Source organism: Leopardus geoffroyi, chromosome A2, assembly GCF_018350155.1.
Source record: "Leopardus geoffroyi isolate Oge1 chromosome A2, O.geoffroyi_Oge1_pat1.0, whole genome shotgun sequence".
NCBI classification, from domain to species: domain Eukaryota; kingdom Metazoa; phylum Chordata; class Mammalia; order Carnivora; family Felidae; genus Leopardus; species Leopardus geoffroyi.
The window spans coordinates 108,574,134-108,594,308 of NC_059331.1; the positions used below are offsets into that span (position 1 = coordinate 108,574,134).

Below are 20,175 nucleotides of genomic sequence, written 5' to 3' on the forward strand. Positions count from 1 at the left end.
TGATAAGCTAATTAAGGCATATAATCAATTAGTTATATCTAATTTCTACATATTCATTTCATAAATGTTTATTGAGCGTGTGCTAGCCATCATAGTAGGTATGAGTTTAAGAAAGTGATCAAGATGGACAAAATCTCTACCCTAGAAAACATACTGCTTTAATCCCTGATTATATGATCATAGGCCAGCTATACTAGAGCAAAAAGGGAAAAAAACTAACAAACACATAAAATAGGATGGATAGGCTTTGACCATAAACAGTTAGACTCCGGTGTTTTAAACAATATGTGAAATGACTTAAAGACTGTTCGTTTTTTATAACAAATAAAACTTTATTTTTCATTGGGTTAAATCTCATTTCATACATTCCACTACTGGTAAATCTTTTATGTAAAATATTGCTGTCCTAAAATGCTAAGATGGAATTATTCTAAATTAACCTCTGAATGCATTATAAGTTTTTATCACACACACAAACACAAAAACATACGAATAAGACCATAACTATGAAAGTTTTATCAAGCAAGGAATTATTTTTCCTTTTTAAAAGTTATCTTACAAGTCAGCAGTTCAGTTGCCCTTATTTCCATTGAAGTTTCCTAGTGCAGCAGTCACTGTACAAATTTGTATGCCTGAAAAACTCTACTTCTGTGCAACTTACTTTTAAGGAAAAAACAAAACAAAACAAAACAAAACAAAACAAAAACAAAAAAACATCTCAGAAGCAGCATTAATTACATAGGAATTCTAGTAGAATTACATGTTTGATGCAAACTGCATAATCAATGAGCTGTGGGAATCCTTCCTCTGCTCACAAATATAAAGAAGAAAGCTTTTTGCTTCTTGACTGGGGATATCACCCTGTTAACATTACATGGAAAAACACTGTTGATCAACATAACTACCTTTCATACTTCCCCACCTGACAAATCTCACAGAGGGAGGTATCGGCTTCATATGCTGTGTCATAAAATACTCCTATGCCTCTATGTAAACAAATTCTTTTTTAAAACTTTGTTGTTTCATCAAAAATGCTTTGATAATATTTTCTATGATTTTTTTTTCAAAGGACTTCAAAATGAAGATGTCTGGATTTTGGGATTCTAACAAGGTAGTACGCTTTTAGGAGTTTGTCTAAAAGGTGTCTGAGAAGAACCACTAAAGTAATTATTTTGATTCAAAATGCTTCTCTTCCCAAACGTTGTTATAATGAGGTCAGAATGGCCTAATACTTAAACCTTTGTGACTTGTGATGTGAAGGCAGCAGACTGGGTTTGCTGGCACAGCTGCTAGTCTGCCTCACCCAATCTGTGACTGTGGGCTCCACCTTCCAGAAGCTGTAGAAATCCACAGAAAGTGCCAGTCGAGTCCAGTATACAAGACCATGCATAGGAGAAAACCATGGAGGTGAGAGAAGGATTAGTAGAGCTTGTAATATTAGAGCTTACTAAGGACTGGCAATAGTTCATGGCCAGGCTGGATAACCTCACTGGGCACTGGGTAGAGAAGACAGAAGGGTCTTGACTGAGTATCAGTTAATCATTAATCCCAGGGTGAGCAACCTCAGAATGAAAGGTCACACAACAGTTGCTGGAAGAGATCTATTTTGACACGATATCTTTCTTAGTTGTTCAGTAAAACCATTTGGGGGATCATTGAAACTACTCTAAATTATCAGTGTTTGCTTCAAGATCTCACTGAAATCTGTACACCAACTTTCGCTATACTTGTGATAGAAAACTCTTATTATTTTTTTCACTAAGAAATAAATGGAAATATAAGCTATATTTCTTTCAGTTATTCCCCAAAACACACAAAAAAAACAGGAAATGTTAAAGGACAGTCTCAGACAAATTTTCTTTTCATGAGGATTTCTTTTATTAAGAAAATATGACTCCTCAGAACTGTGTATTTAGACTTTGAGTTTCCAAAGTTGAGTTAAAATGTCTAATTTTTACACATTTTTCATAAATAAAACTAGGCTCTTAATTCAAATTATAAGAAGCTTATGATTGGATTTATTATTAGTATTAAAGGAGCTACCTAATAGTGATCAAATTTTGAGACAATACTAATAATATGAAGATATGTTCAATTTCATAGTTAATATTTCACTATTTAATGTAAATTATGTTTTTAATGTGTGATTTCTCAATTATAATACAATTTAGTGTAGAAAAATTATATTTTTCATTGGAACTCGCAATGAGCACTTTTCTAAGTTCCTGAAGCTTATGTTCATCAGACAGGTAGTTTTTTAAAATATCCTTCCTTTAATACACACACATTACATTATTTCATAGCTTTCAGTTATAACTGATGCTCATTTTGGCTCACATTTCTTTTTTTCACATTACTTCAGTTACCACCTAAAAACTTTAGGAAATTAAATTAAATCTCAGTGGACTGCACTGGAAGAAGAAATTAGACACTGGATACTGACCTGAGAGATTTCATGTAAGACCTAAGCTAGATCTAATTTGTGCAAGTGACACTGTAATACAAGAGTACAATTAAATATATCGACTTTATTCAAAGAGTCTCTTAAAATATGTCAACATGAAAACTTTAGTTACAAAACTGTAGTCCCCATAATATTTTACAGAATACAGCATACAGGGGAATTCAAAACTATAAAAATCTGTTTCCAAATTTATATTGGATATTCTCAGATGCCTCATTAACTTGAAATATATCATCAAATAATCTGTTAAAACCTATATGCAGTAACTTTATTACACATTCTATTATAAGACTGTTAAATATTCAAATTCTTTTGAGTGTGTCTATTATTTGAAAGGATAGCATTGCTTTTACAGTTTTACTTTGGAAACATGCTAGTGTGTCCATATTTTCATTTCAAACGTGTATTCATGATATCACCCCATGAACTGGACCCTGGCAGCTAAGGAATTGATTTCCCAAGCATTACTAAACCAAAATCAACAGAGAAGTCTGTGGGTCATATCACTAAACCAAACACTATATATTTAAATGTATGCATTTCAAGTTTCAGCAAGAAAGGAATGTGCCTTTTACACCTTTGTGGTGGCCATCAAATTGCTTTTTTGACTCCCAAAGTTATTTATACAGAACTTGCACACATAAAACAAGTAAGTATTTATCTACTCTGGTATATGCATAAACAGAAAAGGCTGTGGGACCACAGCAGGGCCCCCAATTACAAGTCAGCCACAACTTTTCTATGTGATTATTGGCTACAGTGAATCTGGAAAAAAAATATTGCTGTTGGATGTTAATGTCTTCATATGCTTTTAAACATCCCTGAGACGAGAATGGCACTACAGAATCTTGCAAATAAGCAACCTTTTTTTCCTAGTTGCACAGCATGTTTTTAGCAAAGAAAAACATGTGTGGGAAACAAGCAAATACACCTTTCAAAATTAATTTGTGTCAGGAATGAAGCTATTTCCAACTCTAATTTCAGTCTGAGAAGGATTTCAACACTTAGCATTTCTCTTTGTCAATATATCTATACGAGTTTCTGTTTTTTATGGCAGCAGAAAAATCTTGTGATGCCTTGCTATAAGTTGAATCTTTTAATATACACCGGGGCTGGCCTCATTTCTGCCCAGGAAGTACTCACTCATGCATATACCCTGAAATCTCTTGGTGAATTTAAGAGTTTCTATTTAAAAATCAAAATGGATAAATTTATTTTTTAATTGTTTTCAATGTTTACTTATTTTTGAGAGACAGAGAGAGAGATAGAGTGCAAGTGAGGGAGGGACAGAGAGAGAGAGGGAGACACAAATTCTGAATCAGGATCCAGGCTCCGAGCTGACAGCACAGAACCTGAACCCAAGAACCTCAAGATCATGACCTGAGGCGAAGTCAGACCTTAACCGACTGAGCCACTCATGTGCCCTCAAAATGGGTAAATTCCTAATTGTGTTTCTATGAATTGGTATAATTTATTTTGGGATTTTGTTTAGTGCAACTAAAAAAAGTTCGATTAACACAAACTATGCTCGACAGTGATACATACATCAAGAGTTAGATATTTAGATGTGGATGATGTAGCTTTTCTTCTGGTTTCATTCAACCATGGAAAACTCTATGAATACATACATATTTCAGTAATTGTTTAGGTAAAAAAACTAAGATAACAAAATGGAAACTAGAATTCATTGTTTTTTTGTTATAATCAGTAAAGTCTATTAAATATTTTCCTGTAGGTTTTTAAAAGTCATTGTTTTTGGACAAAGAGTACATATGAACTTATCTATTGTCACTACTTGTAACAGTGTTTGGTTATTAATTTTTAATGCAAAAAAACACAAACATGTATGAATAATACCAACTGGTAAATTCTTTCAATAATGATAAAAGGTAAAATGGGCCTTCCTTAATATATAATCTAGTAATGGCTATAATTACTTTTGGTAAATCTATTTTATTAGCAGAATACCCAGACACACACTATTGGTTGCTCAGCCAGAAAATATCTGCCATTTCTTCTGTTCTAATACTATGCTGATTTTGTGCAGGTATAAGGAAGTAATGTGCTCAAGGGGAAAGTGAGCTCTTTATCCCCAGGGAATAAATTATGCTTGGTATAATTCATTCATGGTTAATTCATGAGCTGGTATTAGTTATTGGTTCAGTGTGGACATGTGAATTAGTCTTGAATAATGAGACATGAAAGAATATTTGCTGGGAAATATTCTGGGGCTTTTTTTCCTCTTTCCTCAATAAAATGAAATTTACAAGATGTTCTAGAAGAAGTGAACTTGCTGCCTGTGAATACAGGATGCCTGAAGTTTCTGTAATTATCTTATGAAGATGAAAGTCAAGAGAATTATAGAGAAGACTTTTTGGAAGCTCTGCATGTCTGAACTGGTGAACTAACAAATCCCAGGAACACTTGCCTCTAAATTTCCAGTTATATTTAAGACATATTTAATTGGATATTCTGTTTCTCAGAGCAGCAGATATCTAAAAGACACTCATGCCATAGACAATTTAAGTGAAGGTATCCTGCAAGAAAGTTTATATATTATCACGTATTTTGTAAGTGTTTAAAGCACATTTTTTTGAAAAAAAATTTAAATCATATATTTATATTTATCAGTGAGAAGGATTTATAGATATCTAACATTTGTTACTTTTGTCTACTCAATTTTATTTCCTTTTTCCTATATACTATCATCTAGTAAATTTTCTTTCAAGCCATTCTTTCTTCTTCACTGACCATGAGTATCCTGTGGAGTAGACCCTGTTCTCCCATTAATGGAATAATAACACTGACTGGTTCAGGGACAACCAGATGAACCAAACCATAACATCAGACTCCAACTTGTGTCCTTAATTTCTGCAGTTCTTTGTTTGGTGGCATTTAAAGCTAGAGCTGCTGGTAGCCATCTTGTCACCATGAAGGCTGAGTCTATAGGAGAATCTGCACTGAGAAAAGCACAGCTACAAAGAAAAATGAGAAAGCTCCTGGTAACATTATTTGACTCATTGCATCAGCACTGCCTGAAGAAGAAATAGTCCGCACTCTTCAGTTATAGGAGTTAACAAATTTACCCTGGGTTGAGCATCTGTCACATACAAGCAGTGAGTCCCACCTAACACACTCAATAACCTACTTCAAGTAGACTTCTTTCTTGTAATTCACTGGTAGAAGATGTATGGAGTATTTGTAATTGTTCCAGTGGCATTACCAGACTAGGAATAATAAAATGGTATGTAATTATTAAGAATGATTCCGTAGGGTTTTATACTAAATTATTAAAAATAACCCTCTAGTGTACCCATTTTTTCCACATATATTATTTGATAATTTCTATTACATATAGCATTTTAAAAACTGATATCTGTAAATAGCACAAATTTGTTCTTTGAAAAAAAGTAATTTATTTTTCTTGAATTCATGATCTACTGATCCAATTTGTATTCATTTAAATTTTTTTCTGGATTTTTGCATCTTTTTTGGACTTTTCCACACTATTCTTTATGTATGAAGATAACTTGTCATGTTTTATTTTTATCTCATTGTCTTTTATCACTATATAATGGTTTTTTTTTAAAAAAAATAACGGATGACTCTATTAATACACTAATTTTCTCTTGATTTGGCTTTAAATTCTTAAATAGATCATTGACTTTCTCATATCTTATCACATCTTTGTGTTCTAGAAATTTAATGTGATTATTAAATGTGCCTTATCATTTTGATAGTCTTGCTTTTTAGATTTTCATAATTTTAATTTCTTTTTAATGTCATCTTCTGTATCTTCAAACATACTAAATTTACTACATTTATATTCTCCTTCAATTTCTAACATCTGTTGTTTTTGAGAGTTTGGGTCTGTTGTTTGTTGTTTCTGCTAATGCTTTGTCATGATGGCTTGCTTTCTCCCAGAATGTTCCTGTGCTTTTTAACTGAGTTCATAATCATTGGAACTTTATCTGTGGGAATACTCTGACACTTGGGTTTAAGGGGATTGCTCCAAGCATGCTTTGAACATGGGTCTTTTAGACACATGAGACCTAATCTGAGAACACTTTAAATTAAATTCTTAGTTTAGGTTTATAAATTGATGGTTAGTATAAATCCCAGACCCATATCTGAATGAGAGTTGGTTTGTGGTTAAAAATTCTCAAGGAAGACTTTCTATTCTGCCTCCCCAAAGCCAAGTCAATATCAATAGCATATAATTCAATAGACAGTCTACACAGGAACATTTTGGGTATAACTAATTTATACTTAATAGTCTAGAAAAAAATAATTTACCTGTTTAAACAGGAGATAGCGCCAATATTAAAGTAGAAATTACAGAAAAGAATAGAGCACAACTATAAAATGGGGAGTTAATTTTCATTTTCAGATAAAGTGACATAATTTTCTCACAAAATTTTACTTACAGCTTTATCTGCAAAGGTCTCTTCATAAAATGCTAGCATCAAAGCAAACTGTACAACTGCATATATCTTCAATAGATGAGACACCGATGATGAAAAGGGAACTTCTTTCCCGGTGACCTAGGAAGACAAGAAAGAAGCTTTATTTTGCTCCCTGGCTTATTCTACTCATTGACACTCACACCAAGTAAAGAGAAGATGTGTAAAAGAAAGGAAAAGCTTTGCTACTTTTTTTTTTTCCCAAAATTACTCACATTCTTTTTCATTTTGATAGAAAAACATAAAAGTTCAGAAACTTGTTTTTCATTTCAGAAGCATCATGATTATGATTTAGTCTGCTTTATAACAAACTGGTATAAGAATTGATTCAGCAACATGTACTGATGACAAATACAACTAAAATGAACATAAAAATATGAATACAGAAATATGTCCAGGATTATACATGAAAGTAAAGAAAAAGAAAAAAATGGAAGGTGATTTTTAGTAGTGGAGATAATCATGCCTGAAAGGGAAATATTACATTATTGGAAACAACTTTCCTAAATTATGGAGTTTCCAAAAAATGCCACAACTCTACTTTTATAATGCAAATTTAGGCATAAATATGACTTCAGAGTATTCACTTTGGATTATCTATTGAAAAATAGAAAAAATAATAAATGGATCACAGCAAACTAAACTTTTTAGAGCTGAAATAAAGCAAATTATTTTCATCTATATCAGATTAGCTCATTGTTACATAACTGATTTTGAACATAACTAAAAATATCTGGGAAATTTCAGCAAAGCAGCTTCCATAACTGGATGAAAAAACATCCTCATTTGGATCAAGAGTTTTAAAAAATAACAATATTAAAATAAAAAAAGATATTATTTCCTTATAATGTTGGCTAATTTTATACTTACAATTATCTTTGAAACCAACAATAGCTTACCCTTTCTGTTGCTTTCAGGTTACTATTAATGACAGTTATTTTAATAAGGAACCACAATATATATCCTGAAAGGTTGAAAAGAAAATCCTTTTTTTCATCTCTATAAGAATTCCAGACTGAAATTGAATTTTTCATTTGGTTTCCAGGGTTTTAAATCTCTACCTCACTTATTTTGGGGGTTTAATGTGATTTCTGAATTTAATGCTACTGCTGTACCTCAGAATGAATAAGGTTATGATCTAATCTAATAACCACATCATCTTGGTGTGGCTTTTGACCTTCCATTCTAGAGACTTTATTTATTTATTTATTTTTTAATTTCAGTATAGTTGACAGACAATGTGACATTAGTTTCAGGTATACAACTTAGTGATGTGACAAATTCATACATTATGCTATGTTTGCTACAAGTATAGCTACCATCTATCCAGGTATACTGTTATTACAATATCATTGACTATATTCTTTATGCTGTGACTTTTATTCCTGTGACTTATTCATCCCATAACTGTAAGTCTGTACCTCCTACTCCCCTTCATTCATTGGCTGTGCCAATTTAAATTCCCACCAACAGGATACGGGGATTCTTTTTCTCCACATCTTCACCAGGACTTGTTATTTCTTGTCTTTTTGATTTTAGCCACTCTAACAAGAGTAAGGTGATATCTCATTGTGGGTTTGATTTGCATTTCCCTGATGATTAGTGGTGTTGACCATCTTTTCATTCTTTCATGAACAAAATGAAAGAAGCATCTTTAAGGCTCCATCTCTAATGTTTTAGGATTCTGTGACCCAGTAACATACGTTTGTGTAGTTTTTGCACTACATAAAGCTTCTTTGCTGTAGGTTTGAGTGGATCTGAAACCTAGCCTCTGCTGCTCTGCCTCCGAACCAGGCTCCCCAGTAAGAGGCAGTGTCATCCTGGGAGAAGGCCCTCCTCTTATCCGCCCCTAGGTGGTACCTACTCAGTAAGTTATGCACCACAGGGCTGTATCTGCCGAAGGGAACATCTTTTTTTTCAGATCTTCATGAAGTCGACATACATACAGGCTGGCTGTCGACCTGACGATATGATACTAATCTTTACCATCACCAACATGAACTCTATTTACCTCTGGTATTTCTTCACTTAGTCCAAGTCTTGGTTTACCTGGACTCCATCCTGGTCCTTTAAATAGGACAGAAAACTTATTGAAGAATCCAGGTGTGGCCCAGAATGTAGTCCATATGTAAACTAAATGGTGGCACTAGAAGAACAAAAATACAGCTTATTTAAAAAAAAAAAAAAAAGAAAAACTCATAACAAAAATATTAAGTACAACTAATCATACATTTTATTTTCTTTATTTACTATTCAATAACATTTGTATATTTTTTTCTGTAATATACAGGTTATGTGTAATGTGGTTAATGTAGATTAATGTGCAGTTGCATTCCAAATTGTAATTCATTCTATTCATTCTGTGTCCTTTAAGTGTGTTCTTGTCAATATTTCTGAAGTGCCACAAAATTTAATTTCGAAGTTAAAGAAGAGGACAATTATTTAGAAAAGAGCACAATAGAAAAAAAATGAGTTAACAGCTTTGCTGCCAATGGAATTAACCAGCACCTTGTGAACTCTACATCCGCATCTAATGATATTCTTTCTAGAGTCTTGCTAAATGGATATTAAAGTTGAACACAGAAACACACAAATATTAAAAATAGCCCTTTATTTGCTGTATTGAGTTATAGACAATCATATCATACTTAAGGAAACATATTCAAAGCCATTTCTGCATCTTTTAGCAGGAATCCACATTCTTTAAATAACACATTTGACATGTGCAGTACTTAAAAGTATGCTCACGCATGAGAAGTACTCAGTAAATATTAGACATTAGGGTAATTAGACATATATTCCATACATGTGATAATAATGCATCATAGGTTAAAAATAGTCCTAGAGGTTGTACATCAGCTACAGACGCTAGAAATGAGTTCTATTAGAAGTGAAGTAAAAAATTAACGTACAAAGAAGTTTTGGCTCTATGGGAATTTGTGGTCTCATTGGCATTTTCACTGTCTGTTAAAAAATTTAAACTGCTAGGATTATAAAACTGGTTTTAAAATTGCTTGAAACATTACAATAAGTAATCTGAAGCAATTAATGAACAATGTAGGGTTTAGTGGGGCAGATTTTAAAGTGAATAGAAATTCCAGATGGAAATTTTCACTGGGGCTTAATAATAATAATAATAATAATAATAATAATAATAATAATACAAAACTTACTGTGCTTAGGAATTATAACATATATTAATATACTTATCTGATCTGTTATTTTGAAAACTGACAACATTTCATTGGTCTCATTGTAGACATAGCCATGAGAAATACACGGTGACTTTTTAAAATAAGGAGTACTTTGGGGCGCCTGGGTGGCGCAGTCAGTTAAGCATCCGACTTCAGCCAGGTCACGATCTCGCGGTCCGTGAGTTCGAGTCCCGCGTCAGGCTCTGGGCTGATGGCTCAGAGCCTGGAGCCTGTTTCCAATTCTGTGTCTCCCTCTCTCTCTGCCCCTCCCCCGTTCATGCTCTGTCTCTCTCTGTCCCAAAAAATAAATAAACGTTGAAAAAAAAAATTAAAAAAAAAATAAATAAAATAAAATAAGGAGTACTTTCCCACTTATTTGCCTTCCAATGCCCTTAAAGTCCTGGACTCCAAATGAGAGCAAAGTGAATGTCCTATACCCAATATACAGGGGGGACAAATCCCTCTCCACCTAGTGGAGGTCATCCTCTGTTGCTTTTGATACATCTGAGGGAAAGGTGAGAAATTTAGCTGAATATAAAGGAATACCAGTGAAAGTAAGTATACGTTTTTGTAGGTTCAAGAATTCCTAATTCACTCAACGTTGCCAATATGACATTTTTGACAATGTAAGTGAGAGTCTAGAAGCCTATGTCTTGTACACAGTTGTGATAAGGAAATTTTTACATGAGGACAGAGGCCTGGGAAACTGAACCTGACACAGATTCAACATCAGCTCATAAAAAGTCTAATCATCTGATTTTTGTTTCCCCAAATCCTGTCATCTAACTCCTTGTGCTGCTAGTGTTGTGCGGTTTTCAGCCTCTCATCTGTCTCAGCAATGATCCCCTTGCCCTCATCAGGAGTGTACGCTCCCATATCCTTGCTACTTAAGGTTCAGAGGGAAACAACAGGTTCTGCAGCTCCTGGGAGCTTGTTAGATATACACAATCTTGGACACACCTCAGAGCCAGTGAACAGAATCTGGGCTAAATTTAGTAAGATTCTTGCATGATTCATATGCACAAGAAGTTTCAAAGGCTCCTTTCCAAAGGACAAAGACCAAGCTTTTAATGTCCTTATTATAGAGATAAGACTATACCAAGTGAAAAGGTAGTTCAATGTATTACTTTTAAATTAATTTCAATTATATAAAGTTTATTAAGAAAGTACTCTGAAATATTTGCTAATATTCTCCTGAGGGATATAACTTTAGGAATGCCCAACACAGAGACAGGGAAAGGCAGAGAGACAGAGCTGGCCTACAGTTGAGAAGGAAGAAAATGAATAATCAGCTTTTCTCACTTGATAAAAACACCATTCATTTGAAAAGTGGAGGCAATTTGTGACGGCATTTTCTATGAAGAGGCACTACAGTGTAAAAGTTAAATTGAGTTAAGCAAGTCTTGGGCTTGGCCTGCCACACTCCTTGGTTATGTCTGAATCTGACAAGCTGTGTATGGCTGGTTGAATTATTTAAATCCTGGGAAATTCAGCCTCACCCACTAAAAAACGAGGATTAAAAAGTATCTCTATGTCATAAGGTTTGAGTAAGAGTTTCATTAAATACGCATGCTGAGCTGCTAGCAATACCCTGTACATAGTAAAAGCTCAAGAAATGCCCATTTATTTTGTTATTTTAACTTCCTTAAAAACTTTTAAGAAATAGGATCAGAGAGCAGACCTGACAGGAACCTGTAATTACCGCCCTTCCCGAATGCTATAATCCTGGTTCTATGTACAGAGCTGTCACTGCCTGACCTCTTCAGCTTCTCAAGCATTCTTATCTTTTTCTCATTTGCTAGTCCCTAACCCCAGGAGTGTTTGTGGTGCTCTGTTGCTGACGGATCGGAGCTTCACAGACATTCCTCATTTCTCTAGTGCCAGCCATTGAGATCAGTGAACAACCAATACCACATGTCTAACAGAAAACTGGTCTGGGGCTACAAGTCTTAGCAGGTGAGGTAATGTGCAGACCTAACCAACTCGTAATAGCTCCTGACATTTAGGTCCAAGTAGAATAGGGCAAAGGCCTCATGTTGAATTTCTAACCAGAGTCATGCGGCCTTGAAGCAAATATTTTTCTTACTGTGGTATCAGCCTTTATAATGCATTTACTACTGTTCCTTCTGAATCCATGAATATATTTCAGGTCTATTCTGAGAAAGAATATGTTTGCTTGAAGGGGTATTTTTGAAAAAAATTCTCTGTAGTAGGAATACTTAAAGGTTCTTAAAATGAGTTGTTTTCAAACACATTTTGCCCAAGTTAATTCAAGATTTTGCCTGAGTGTCAGAGTTACTTCTAGCTTCTTTTATGGTTAAAAAAAATTTTTCTTTTTAGGATAGTGTGAGGTACTTTCACTTTTCAACAACTGATCTTTATTTTAGCTATAAAATTTGTGAAAGGATATAACCAATTCAGAAATAATAAAATCAATTACATTACCTGCACCATGAATGGTTCAAATGTATTAATGGGATGCGTTAGACCATATACAACTTTTTCATTTTCTGCCTCGAATGTCCCTGGAAGATAAACATTAAGGATATGATCTTTGACTTTCTATGAGCTTAGGAGGTAAGTTAATATTTTTATATTCACATATATTTTACTTACCAAAAATTCTATCCCATATAATAAGAACGCCAGCATAATTTTTGTCAATGCAATAACGGTTTCTGCCTATGACACACAATATTAAAAGAAAAAAAAAGGTTTTGAAAAATGAAGTTATACTTTTGAAACATCTTATTGTATTTTAGAACCCATTCACAAAATTAAGACTTATGCAACAAAATGATTTTCCTAAGAATCTCTTTTCACTGACAACATTAGATTATTTGCTAAGTAAATTGCTTTTATTTTATTTTTTTCCTATTGAGTTAATTTTACCAAAATGACCAGAGAATTCCTTAAAACTACATATATTTGGAATTTCCCCAGATTTCTTTTTCAGAGAGTGAGAGAGAGAGAGAAAAAGAGAGAGAGAAACAATGTGTGTGTGCATACAGGGGAGGGGCAGGGGAGAGGGAGAGAGAGAATCTCGAGCAGGCTCCATACCCAGTGCCAAGTAGGATGCGGTCCTCGATCCCATAATTTTTTAAAAAAATGTTTTTGCTCTTAATTTTCCAGTTGTTTAGAAATCTGGCATAATTCTGAGCAATTTTACTTTTTAAAATTTTACTTTTTACTATCAAAGAGTAGTGTGTCTGGTGGCTCAGTCAGTTAAGCTCCCAACTTCAGCTAAGGTCATCATTAAACTGTTCATGAGTTCAAGCCCTGCATCGGGCTCTGTGCTGACAGCTCAGAGCCTGGAACCTGCTTCAGATTCTGTGTCTTCCTCTCTCTCTGCCCCCTCCCCACTCCCGCATGCATAGTCTCTCTCTCTCTTAAAAATAATCATTAAAGGGGCGCCTGGGTGGCGCAGTCGGTTAAGCGTCCGACTTCAGCCAGGTCACGATCTCGCGGTCCATGAGTTCGAGCCCAGCGTCAGGCTCTGGGCTGATGGCTCAGAGCCTGGAGCCTGTTTCCGATTCTGTGTCTCCCTCTCTCTCTGCCCCTCCCCTGTTCATGCTCTGTTTCTCTCTGTCCCAAAAATAAATAAACGTTGAAAATTCTTTAAAAAAAAAAATAATAATCATTAAATTTTTTTTAAAAAAGACTATCAAAGAGTAATAATTAAAAATTAAATGGCCCTTGGGGCGCCTGGGTGGCGCAGTCGGTTAAGCGTCCGACTTCAGCCAGGTCACGATCTCGCGGTCCGTGAGTTCGAGCCCCGCGTCAGGCTCTGGGCTGATGGCTCAGAGACTGGAGCCTGTTTCTGATTCTGTGTCTCCCTCTCTCTCTGCCCCTCCCCCGTTCATGCTCTGTCTCTCTCTGTCCCAAAAATAAAAATAAAACGTTGAAAAAAAAAATTAAATGGCCCAGAAAAAGGCAATAGAGAATAAGATAAATAATATATGTGTATTCGCATTTGGTTGATTTTTTAAATTTTGAAATGAGTTGCTATCTCTACCTCTTCTCTCTGAATCTTTTCCAGGAAAAAAAAAATTTCTACTTAGACTGAGACTTTACTATTTATTTTAATCATGAAAGACATAAGTGAAAATTAAATTACCCTTAATTATTTTTATTAACTATTAACTCAAAACATATATATTTTTCTTCCAAAGTATTCAAATTATAATTTAAAATGAAATAGTTGGGCATTGTTTCTTTAAATTTTTTTTTCAACGTTTATTTATTTTTGGGACAGAGAGAGACAGAGCATGAACGGGGGAGGGGCAGAGAGAGAGGGAGACACAGAATTGGAAACAGGCTCCAGGCTCTGAGCCATCAGCCCAGAGCCTGACGCGCGGCTTGAACTCACGGACTGCGAGATCGTGACCTGGCTGAAGTCGGACGCTTAACCGACTGCGCCACCCAGGCGCCCCTTTTTTTTTTCTTTTTTAATTTTTTTTTCAACGTTTATTTATTTTTGGGACAGAGAGAGACAGAGCATGAACGGGCATTGTTTCTTTAATAATAAAAAAAGTGCTTAAATATGTACCCCTGTATTCACATAAGTATAAATCAAAGGAAAAATATTAACCTATCAAGCCACTGCTCCAACAAATTCAACTGTCTTCATGTGTCATTTCTTTGCATGCCTTCTATATACATTAATATATGTTTGAAAGTGAAGACACACAGGACAACCTCTCCAGTCCAAAAGTAGTGTGGGTCTGGCTACACAAATGCACAACCCATTGCTATATATGGGCTAAACAGTGGTTCTTAGTTGGAGGAGAGAACATCTTGCTTCTCAGGGGACATGTGGAAATGTCTGGAGAATTTGTTGAGAGTCACAACTGGGAGGGGATATTATCTGCACTTAGTATGCAGAAACCAAAATCCTACAATACAAAGGGTAGCCCCATTCCTAACCTCCCACCTCCAAGTGAAGAACTATCTGGCCCAAAACATTAATAATGCTCAGGGTAAGAGGTGCCTCGGTGGCTCAGCTGGTTGAGTGACCAACTTTGGCTCAGGTCATGATCTTGCAGTTCCTGGGTTGGAGCCCCACATAGGGCTCTTGCTGACAAAGCCTGAAGCCTGGTTTGGATTCTGTGTCTCCCCCTCTCTCTCCTCCTCCCCTACTCAAGCTGTCTTTCTCAAAAATAAAGAAACATTAAAAAAAATAATAATAACACTGAGGGTAAGAGATGCGAACATAAAACAACAGGAGTGGGAATGTGCTCTGAAGCTAAACAGAGAACACTAGCAACTATTTCTTCTTCAGTATAGATTTATTCTTCTCCACTGCTTATGTTTCCTTCACTGTGAAGGGAGCCCCAAGAGTATAACACTCTTAGTCTCTCCAGCTTCTAGCTAACAATTCTCCTTGGGACCAGGAATGTATGTGGAGTTTGGAAGAGGAAACTGAGCATGTGCAGCCTGACCCCACCCACTTCTCTTCTTTTTGAAGGGAGATGATGGGACTTGTGTTTCTGCTCTTCTCCCTGCCAGGCAGAAAGGAACCCACCCCTTGGGAAGGCAGGTCTGCAGTGTTCCAGCGCTGCCTGCGATGCCTGCAAACTTATGAAAACAGAACAACAGTATTTATTATTTTATTACTGTCTTCCTTTTCTCAGCACTATGTATGTAAGATGTATTCAGGCCATCACAAGTTGCAACAGTTTGGACATGTTTTTTTTGGTATGTAATTCCCCATTATATGAAAAGTCTACAAATTTATCTGTTCTACTGCAATAAGCATTTGAATTTTATCTCTATTTTTTCCATTACATAAAATGCTGCTATGCACATTCTTATACAGGTCTTTTGGTGCACACACGTAAACAATTCTATTATGTCTTATGCTGGTATCTTTAAACCTTAAGCGCTAGTCACATGGGATTTTTTTTTCTCTGTCATGCTAATGCAGTTCACAGAATTTAGGCAAAAAGCCAATTTCTGCCTATTAGGCTTTCCTGAAATCGCAACAATTTTCAAGACCAGAGACTTTCTGGTTGTATATAGGAATGACCCTCAACATTGGGTCAGGTGGTACCTTCAACATAGAAAGTGTGTATCCCCTCAGCTGGTTAAGTTGTTTTCCACTACAACTAAGGAGATCTAGACAAAAAGGAAAATCCAAACAAGATTTTTTTTCCCCTTCAATCATTGCTTTGGAAAAGAGGCTTGTCCAGGTACAATGAAAGACATGATACCTATTTATACACTGAATGGTGACTATGTTGAATAATTGTGATGAAAAGGTACAAAATAATAGTATTTTTAAAGAAATGAATGAGGAGAAAAAAGGTCAAATTTCCTTACCATGATGAACCCGATGATGGCTAGGAGTATTAAGAATCAGTTCCAAAGGACCAAGGTTATTAATGATCTGTTTAAAACAAAAGCAATATTTATACACAGTTATCGATAAATGTGTACGTATACTCACATTAAATTTCCATGTGGGTCAAGAGACATTTCAAGTTTCAAGGTTGACTTTAGAGTCAGAAGAAGTTTGTCTGCTTCCTGGGGTTCCTATGAAAATAACAATAATCTCCTAACTCTATTCTGGGAGGCAGTACAGTAAAAGGTTAAGAGTGATGCTGCCTAAATTCAGCTCTAGGAACCTCCGTTTATTGCTATGTGATCTTGGGAAAACAACTTAAGCTTTTTATATTCAGTTTCCTCATCTTTCAAATGGAAATATTAAACATATCCACATAATAACATTCTGAGGGTTACAAACAGTATGGTATTTATATACCAACACTGTCAAGGCACACTTCTCTCACGTCTCCTGTCATTTCACGCTCTTCACCCTTCAACTATGTCTTTGTTGATTAATGGTAACAGCGCATCACTAAAGAAGGGAAGACATCATATTACATTTGCTTTGTGGTTAGTTGAGAGTTGGTTCACCCAATAATCAGCCATGTTACCTACTGCATTAGGGCGATTCTGCTTATTCAAATAGAATCCTTAATGGCCTTTTACCTGTAGATGTACCATCTTTAAGTCCAATTTACAGGCACAATTAAAAATCAAATGTAGGGGAGCTTTTCAGTCAGTTAAGTGTCTGACTTCAGCCTGGGTGATGATCTTACAGTTTGTGAGTTGAAGCCCTGTGTAGAGCTCTGTGCTAACAGCTCAGAGCCTGGAGCCTGCTTCAGATTCTGTGTCTCCCTCTCTCTCTGTCCCTCTCTGCTCACATTCTGTCTCTCTGTCTCTCTCTCAAAAATAAATAAAGATTAAAAAACATTTTAAGTCAAATATATAAAGGGGTATTTTTTTCTTAATTAAGGACCCTTCAGAATGTGGTCTATAACTCTTTAATGTCATCTCTCAAAATTTCCCAGTGAGAATCCCCATTCCAGGGTCTGCAGATTCCAAGGAGTGTAGGAATGAGGTAGGTGTCATAAAAAAGAGCAGGTCATATAAGACATTTGATATGCTACATTAACTGGAAGCAATATTGGGAACTCTTTTAATTTTGATTACATTATTCTTCCATCAATTATGGCAGATACTAGAATGTTTACTTGAATTATGACCTAGGTCAATTTGTTTAGAGCCTACTAATGACAAAATCAACACATTGTTATATTTTAAGAAATTACTCACCACTAGAGTTACTTTCCATTTATAGGATATATGAGGAAAAAGAGGTAAGTTAGATGATGCTTAGGGGAAAAACATTCACTGACAACGATGATACTTGAATTGGCAACGAGTCAGCGGTACGAGGAAAAAATAGAGAGATGCGACTGCTTAAGATAAAAAGATATTTAAGATACGTAACAACTAGATGTAGTATGATGGTCTTGTGAGAATACCAATTTGAACAAACCAAACATAAAAGACATTTTATAGGCAATGCGGGATAAGAAAATGATTATATAGAGGGTATTACATAGTAAATAATACTGCTTTTATTGAAAATTATAATGGAGTTTTGTGTAGGGGGAAGTAACTGTTTTTTTAGAGTTGTATAACTGAAGTATACATGACATGAGATCTATGTCTTCCTGAAAGATATTTGGCAATGAAAAAAGAAAAAGAAGGATAACTAATGAAAATGAATCAAAATCATAACGATTTTTTGATTGAAGTGATGGATATACGTAATGCACTCTATTATTCTACTCATCTAAATGTTTGAAAAAATTAACATAAAATTCTAAATAAAAGAAATACTACTCTAGTAATACAAAGTAATGTTCAGTTACCCAGTTGGAAGTATTAATAGATCTCTAAAGTCCCAAACAGATTTCTAGATTGCAACTCTTTATATAGCAGGGTTTAATGACTTTTGGGCAATCTCTGACACTAAAACACCCAGTTTAAAGTTGCTGTGCAAATGTGAACAGCTGCAGTAGCCACACTGTGCGCAGCTTGTGGGGTCCTATACTCTTGAGATAAAAGCTGCAGCAATTTTGCCACATGACAGTGCTGCATGTCTCCATAGGGCAGGTGACACCATCATCTCCTTGCTAAACCCATTGTATACACATCTGAAAGCAGCAGCCCTTGCTTTCCATCCTGCTGCCAGGCTTCTAAGGGATTGTCAGTTTTCATTATGCAACAGACAGAAATGTTTACATTCAAAGGATGTGTAATATTTCATGTCCTATATTGATTTAACCACCCTCCCTCTTTCTTTCTTGTCTTTCTCTTTCTCTTTTCCTTTCCTTTTCCTTCTCCTTTCCTTTTCTTTCTCTTCTTTCTTTCTTTCTTTCTTTCTTTCTTTCTTTCTTTCTTTCTTTCTCTTCTAGTGTGGTGTTTTATCACCATTTTTAAAGTTATTTCCCTGAAAATTATATTATGAACCCAAAACAACAGAATTTTTGGATAGCTCAGAACAGAATTCATTTATACACAAAGAACTATCCATATTTTTTTTTAATTCCAGGAGTTCAAAATACTGTGAATATGTATAATATGTATAAGGATATCAGACTACATTCCTATCAAATCAGTCACAAAAGATATCATCCCACAAATACAGTACTAACAGCCAGGGATTGGGAAGGGAGTAAGTAGAAATAACCCTGTATTTTATTGGACTCCATTGCTTTGTACTTGGTGGAAAAATATTTGTTAAGAAGAAGGATGGTGATGGATAGAGAACAAGAAAGTGGGGTTTCTCAGCAGTCAGAACATTGAAATCTGATGCTCAGTTCAAGCTTTGTATCTCTGGCAGAATACCAGATGGGAAAGGAGAAAACCATTTTATCCTTGTTTGTCTCTTTGGTGCCTAACATATGTTACAAAAAGAGACAATAAAAGGGGGTGGAGGAGACTATGGTGACCAGCTTCTGCTACCCAGATGCATTTCTGATCCTTGGTCTTGGCGTGTGTGCAGCCAGATTTAAAGCCACACAAATGGTGAGTGCATTCAGATGGCTGGAGCCTTGGCTGAGTGCATTATTTTTTTAATGTCAAGCACTTTTCCTCAAAGAAAATCTTTTGCTCCTGCAGGCTAAAGCATGGTGATATCAATATTGAAAGTCCCCACCCCCCCGCCCACATTTTTTTTTTAAGTTAAAAGCCAAGTACAACACAGGCAACCACAGTCAAATTTCCTGGTAGTGCCTATGAGTACCTTGGAGCTGAGGAAGACCACCTCGGGTGGGAGATGATTCATCATTCAGACAGCCCAGTCAGAACCTCTCTTGTAGAAAACGCTTCTGACTCAGTCATGGAGAAGTCATCAATAATTAATAAGGTTTGAGCATAACGACTTAATTATCGCCCACTTTTGCAAATTCAGTCATTTAGCAATTCAACGACATCTAGCTTTGAACCACTTCCTGAAAATATGTTACTGTGGAAATAATTGCAACTATTCTCATTTTTAGGTAGTTATTTTTTGTCTTGCTTTTTAAGATTTAGATGAGTTAATTTAAATGATGGAATTTTCTAACATATAGAAGACTTAAAAACAATATAGTCCAATACTCTGTTATTTAACAAAAAACTGACATTCGGAAAATTTTAATTATCAGTCCAAGTCAAACAGCTTGGAAGAAGTGCTAAAGTCTTCTTCATTTCAACT

The 20,175-nt window shown here is 35.3% G+C and overlaps 1 protein-coding gene across 5 annotated transcripts in view; it reads right to left on the reverse strand.

The window, feature by feature from the left end:
• Nucleotides 1–20,175, reverse strand: part of AGMO (alkylglycerol monooxygenase) — a 383,631-nt gene that overhangs the window by 161,206 nt on the left and 202,250 nt on the right. For all 5 annotated transcript variants that reach the window (XM_045494981.1, XM_045494979.1, XM_045494977.1 and 2 more), the window contains 5 exons: nt 16,443–16,509; nt 12,738–12,803; nt 12,567–12,646; nt 8,939–9,073; nt 6,892–7,008 (listed from right to left, as the gene is read on the reverse strand). In XM_045494981.1, coding sequence (XP_045350937.1) covers nt 6,892–7,008; nt 8,939–9,073; nt 12,567–12,646; nt 12,738–12,803; nt 16,443–16,509 — 465 coding nt within the window. The remainder of the gene's footprint in view (nt 1–6,891; nt 7,009–8,938; nt 9,074–12,566; nt 12,647–12,737; nt 12,804–16,442; nt 16,510–20,175) is intronic.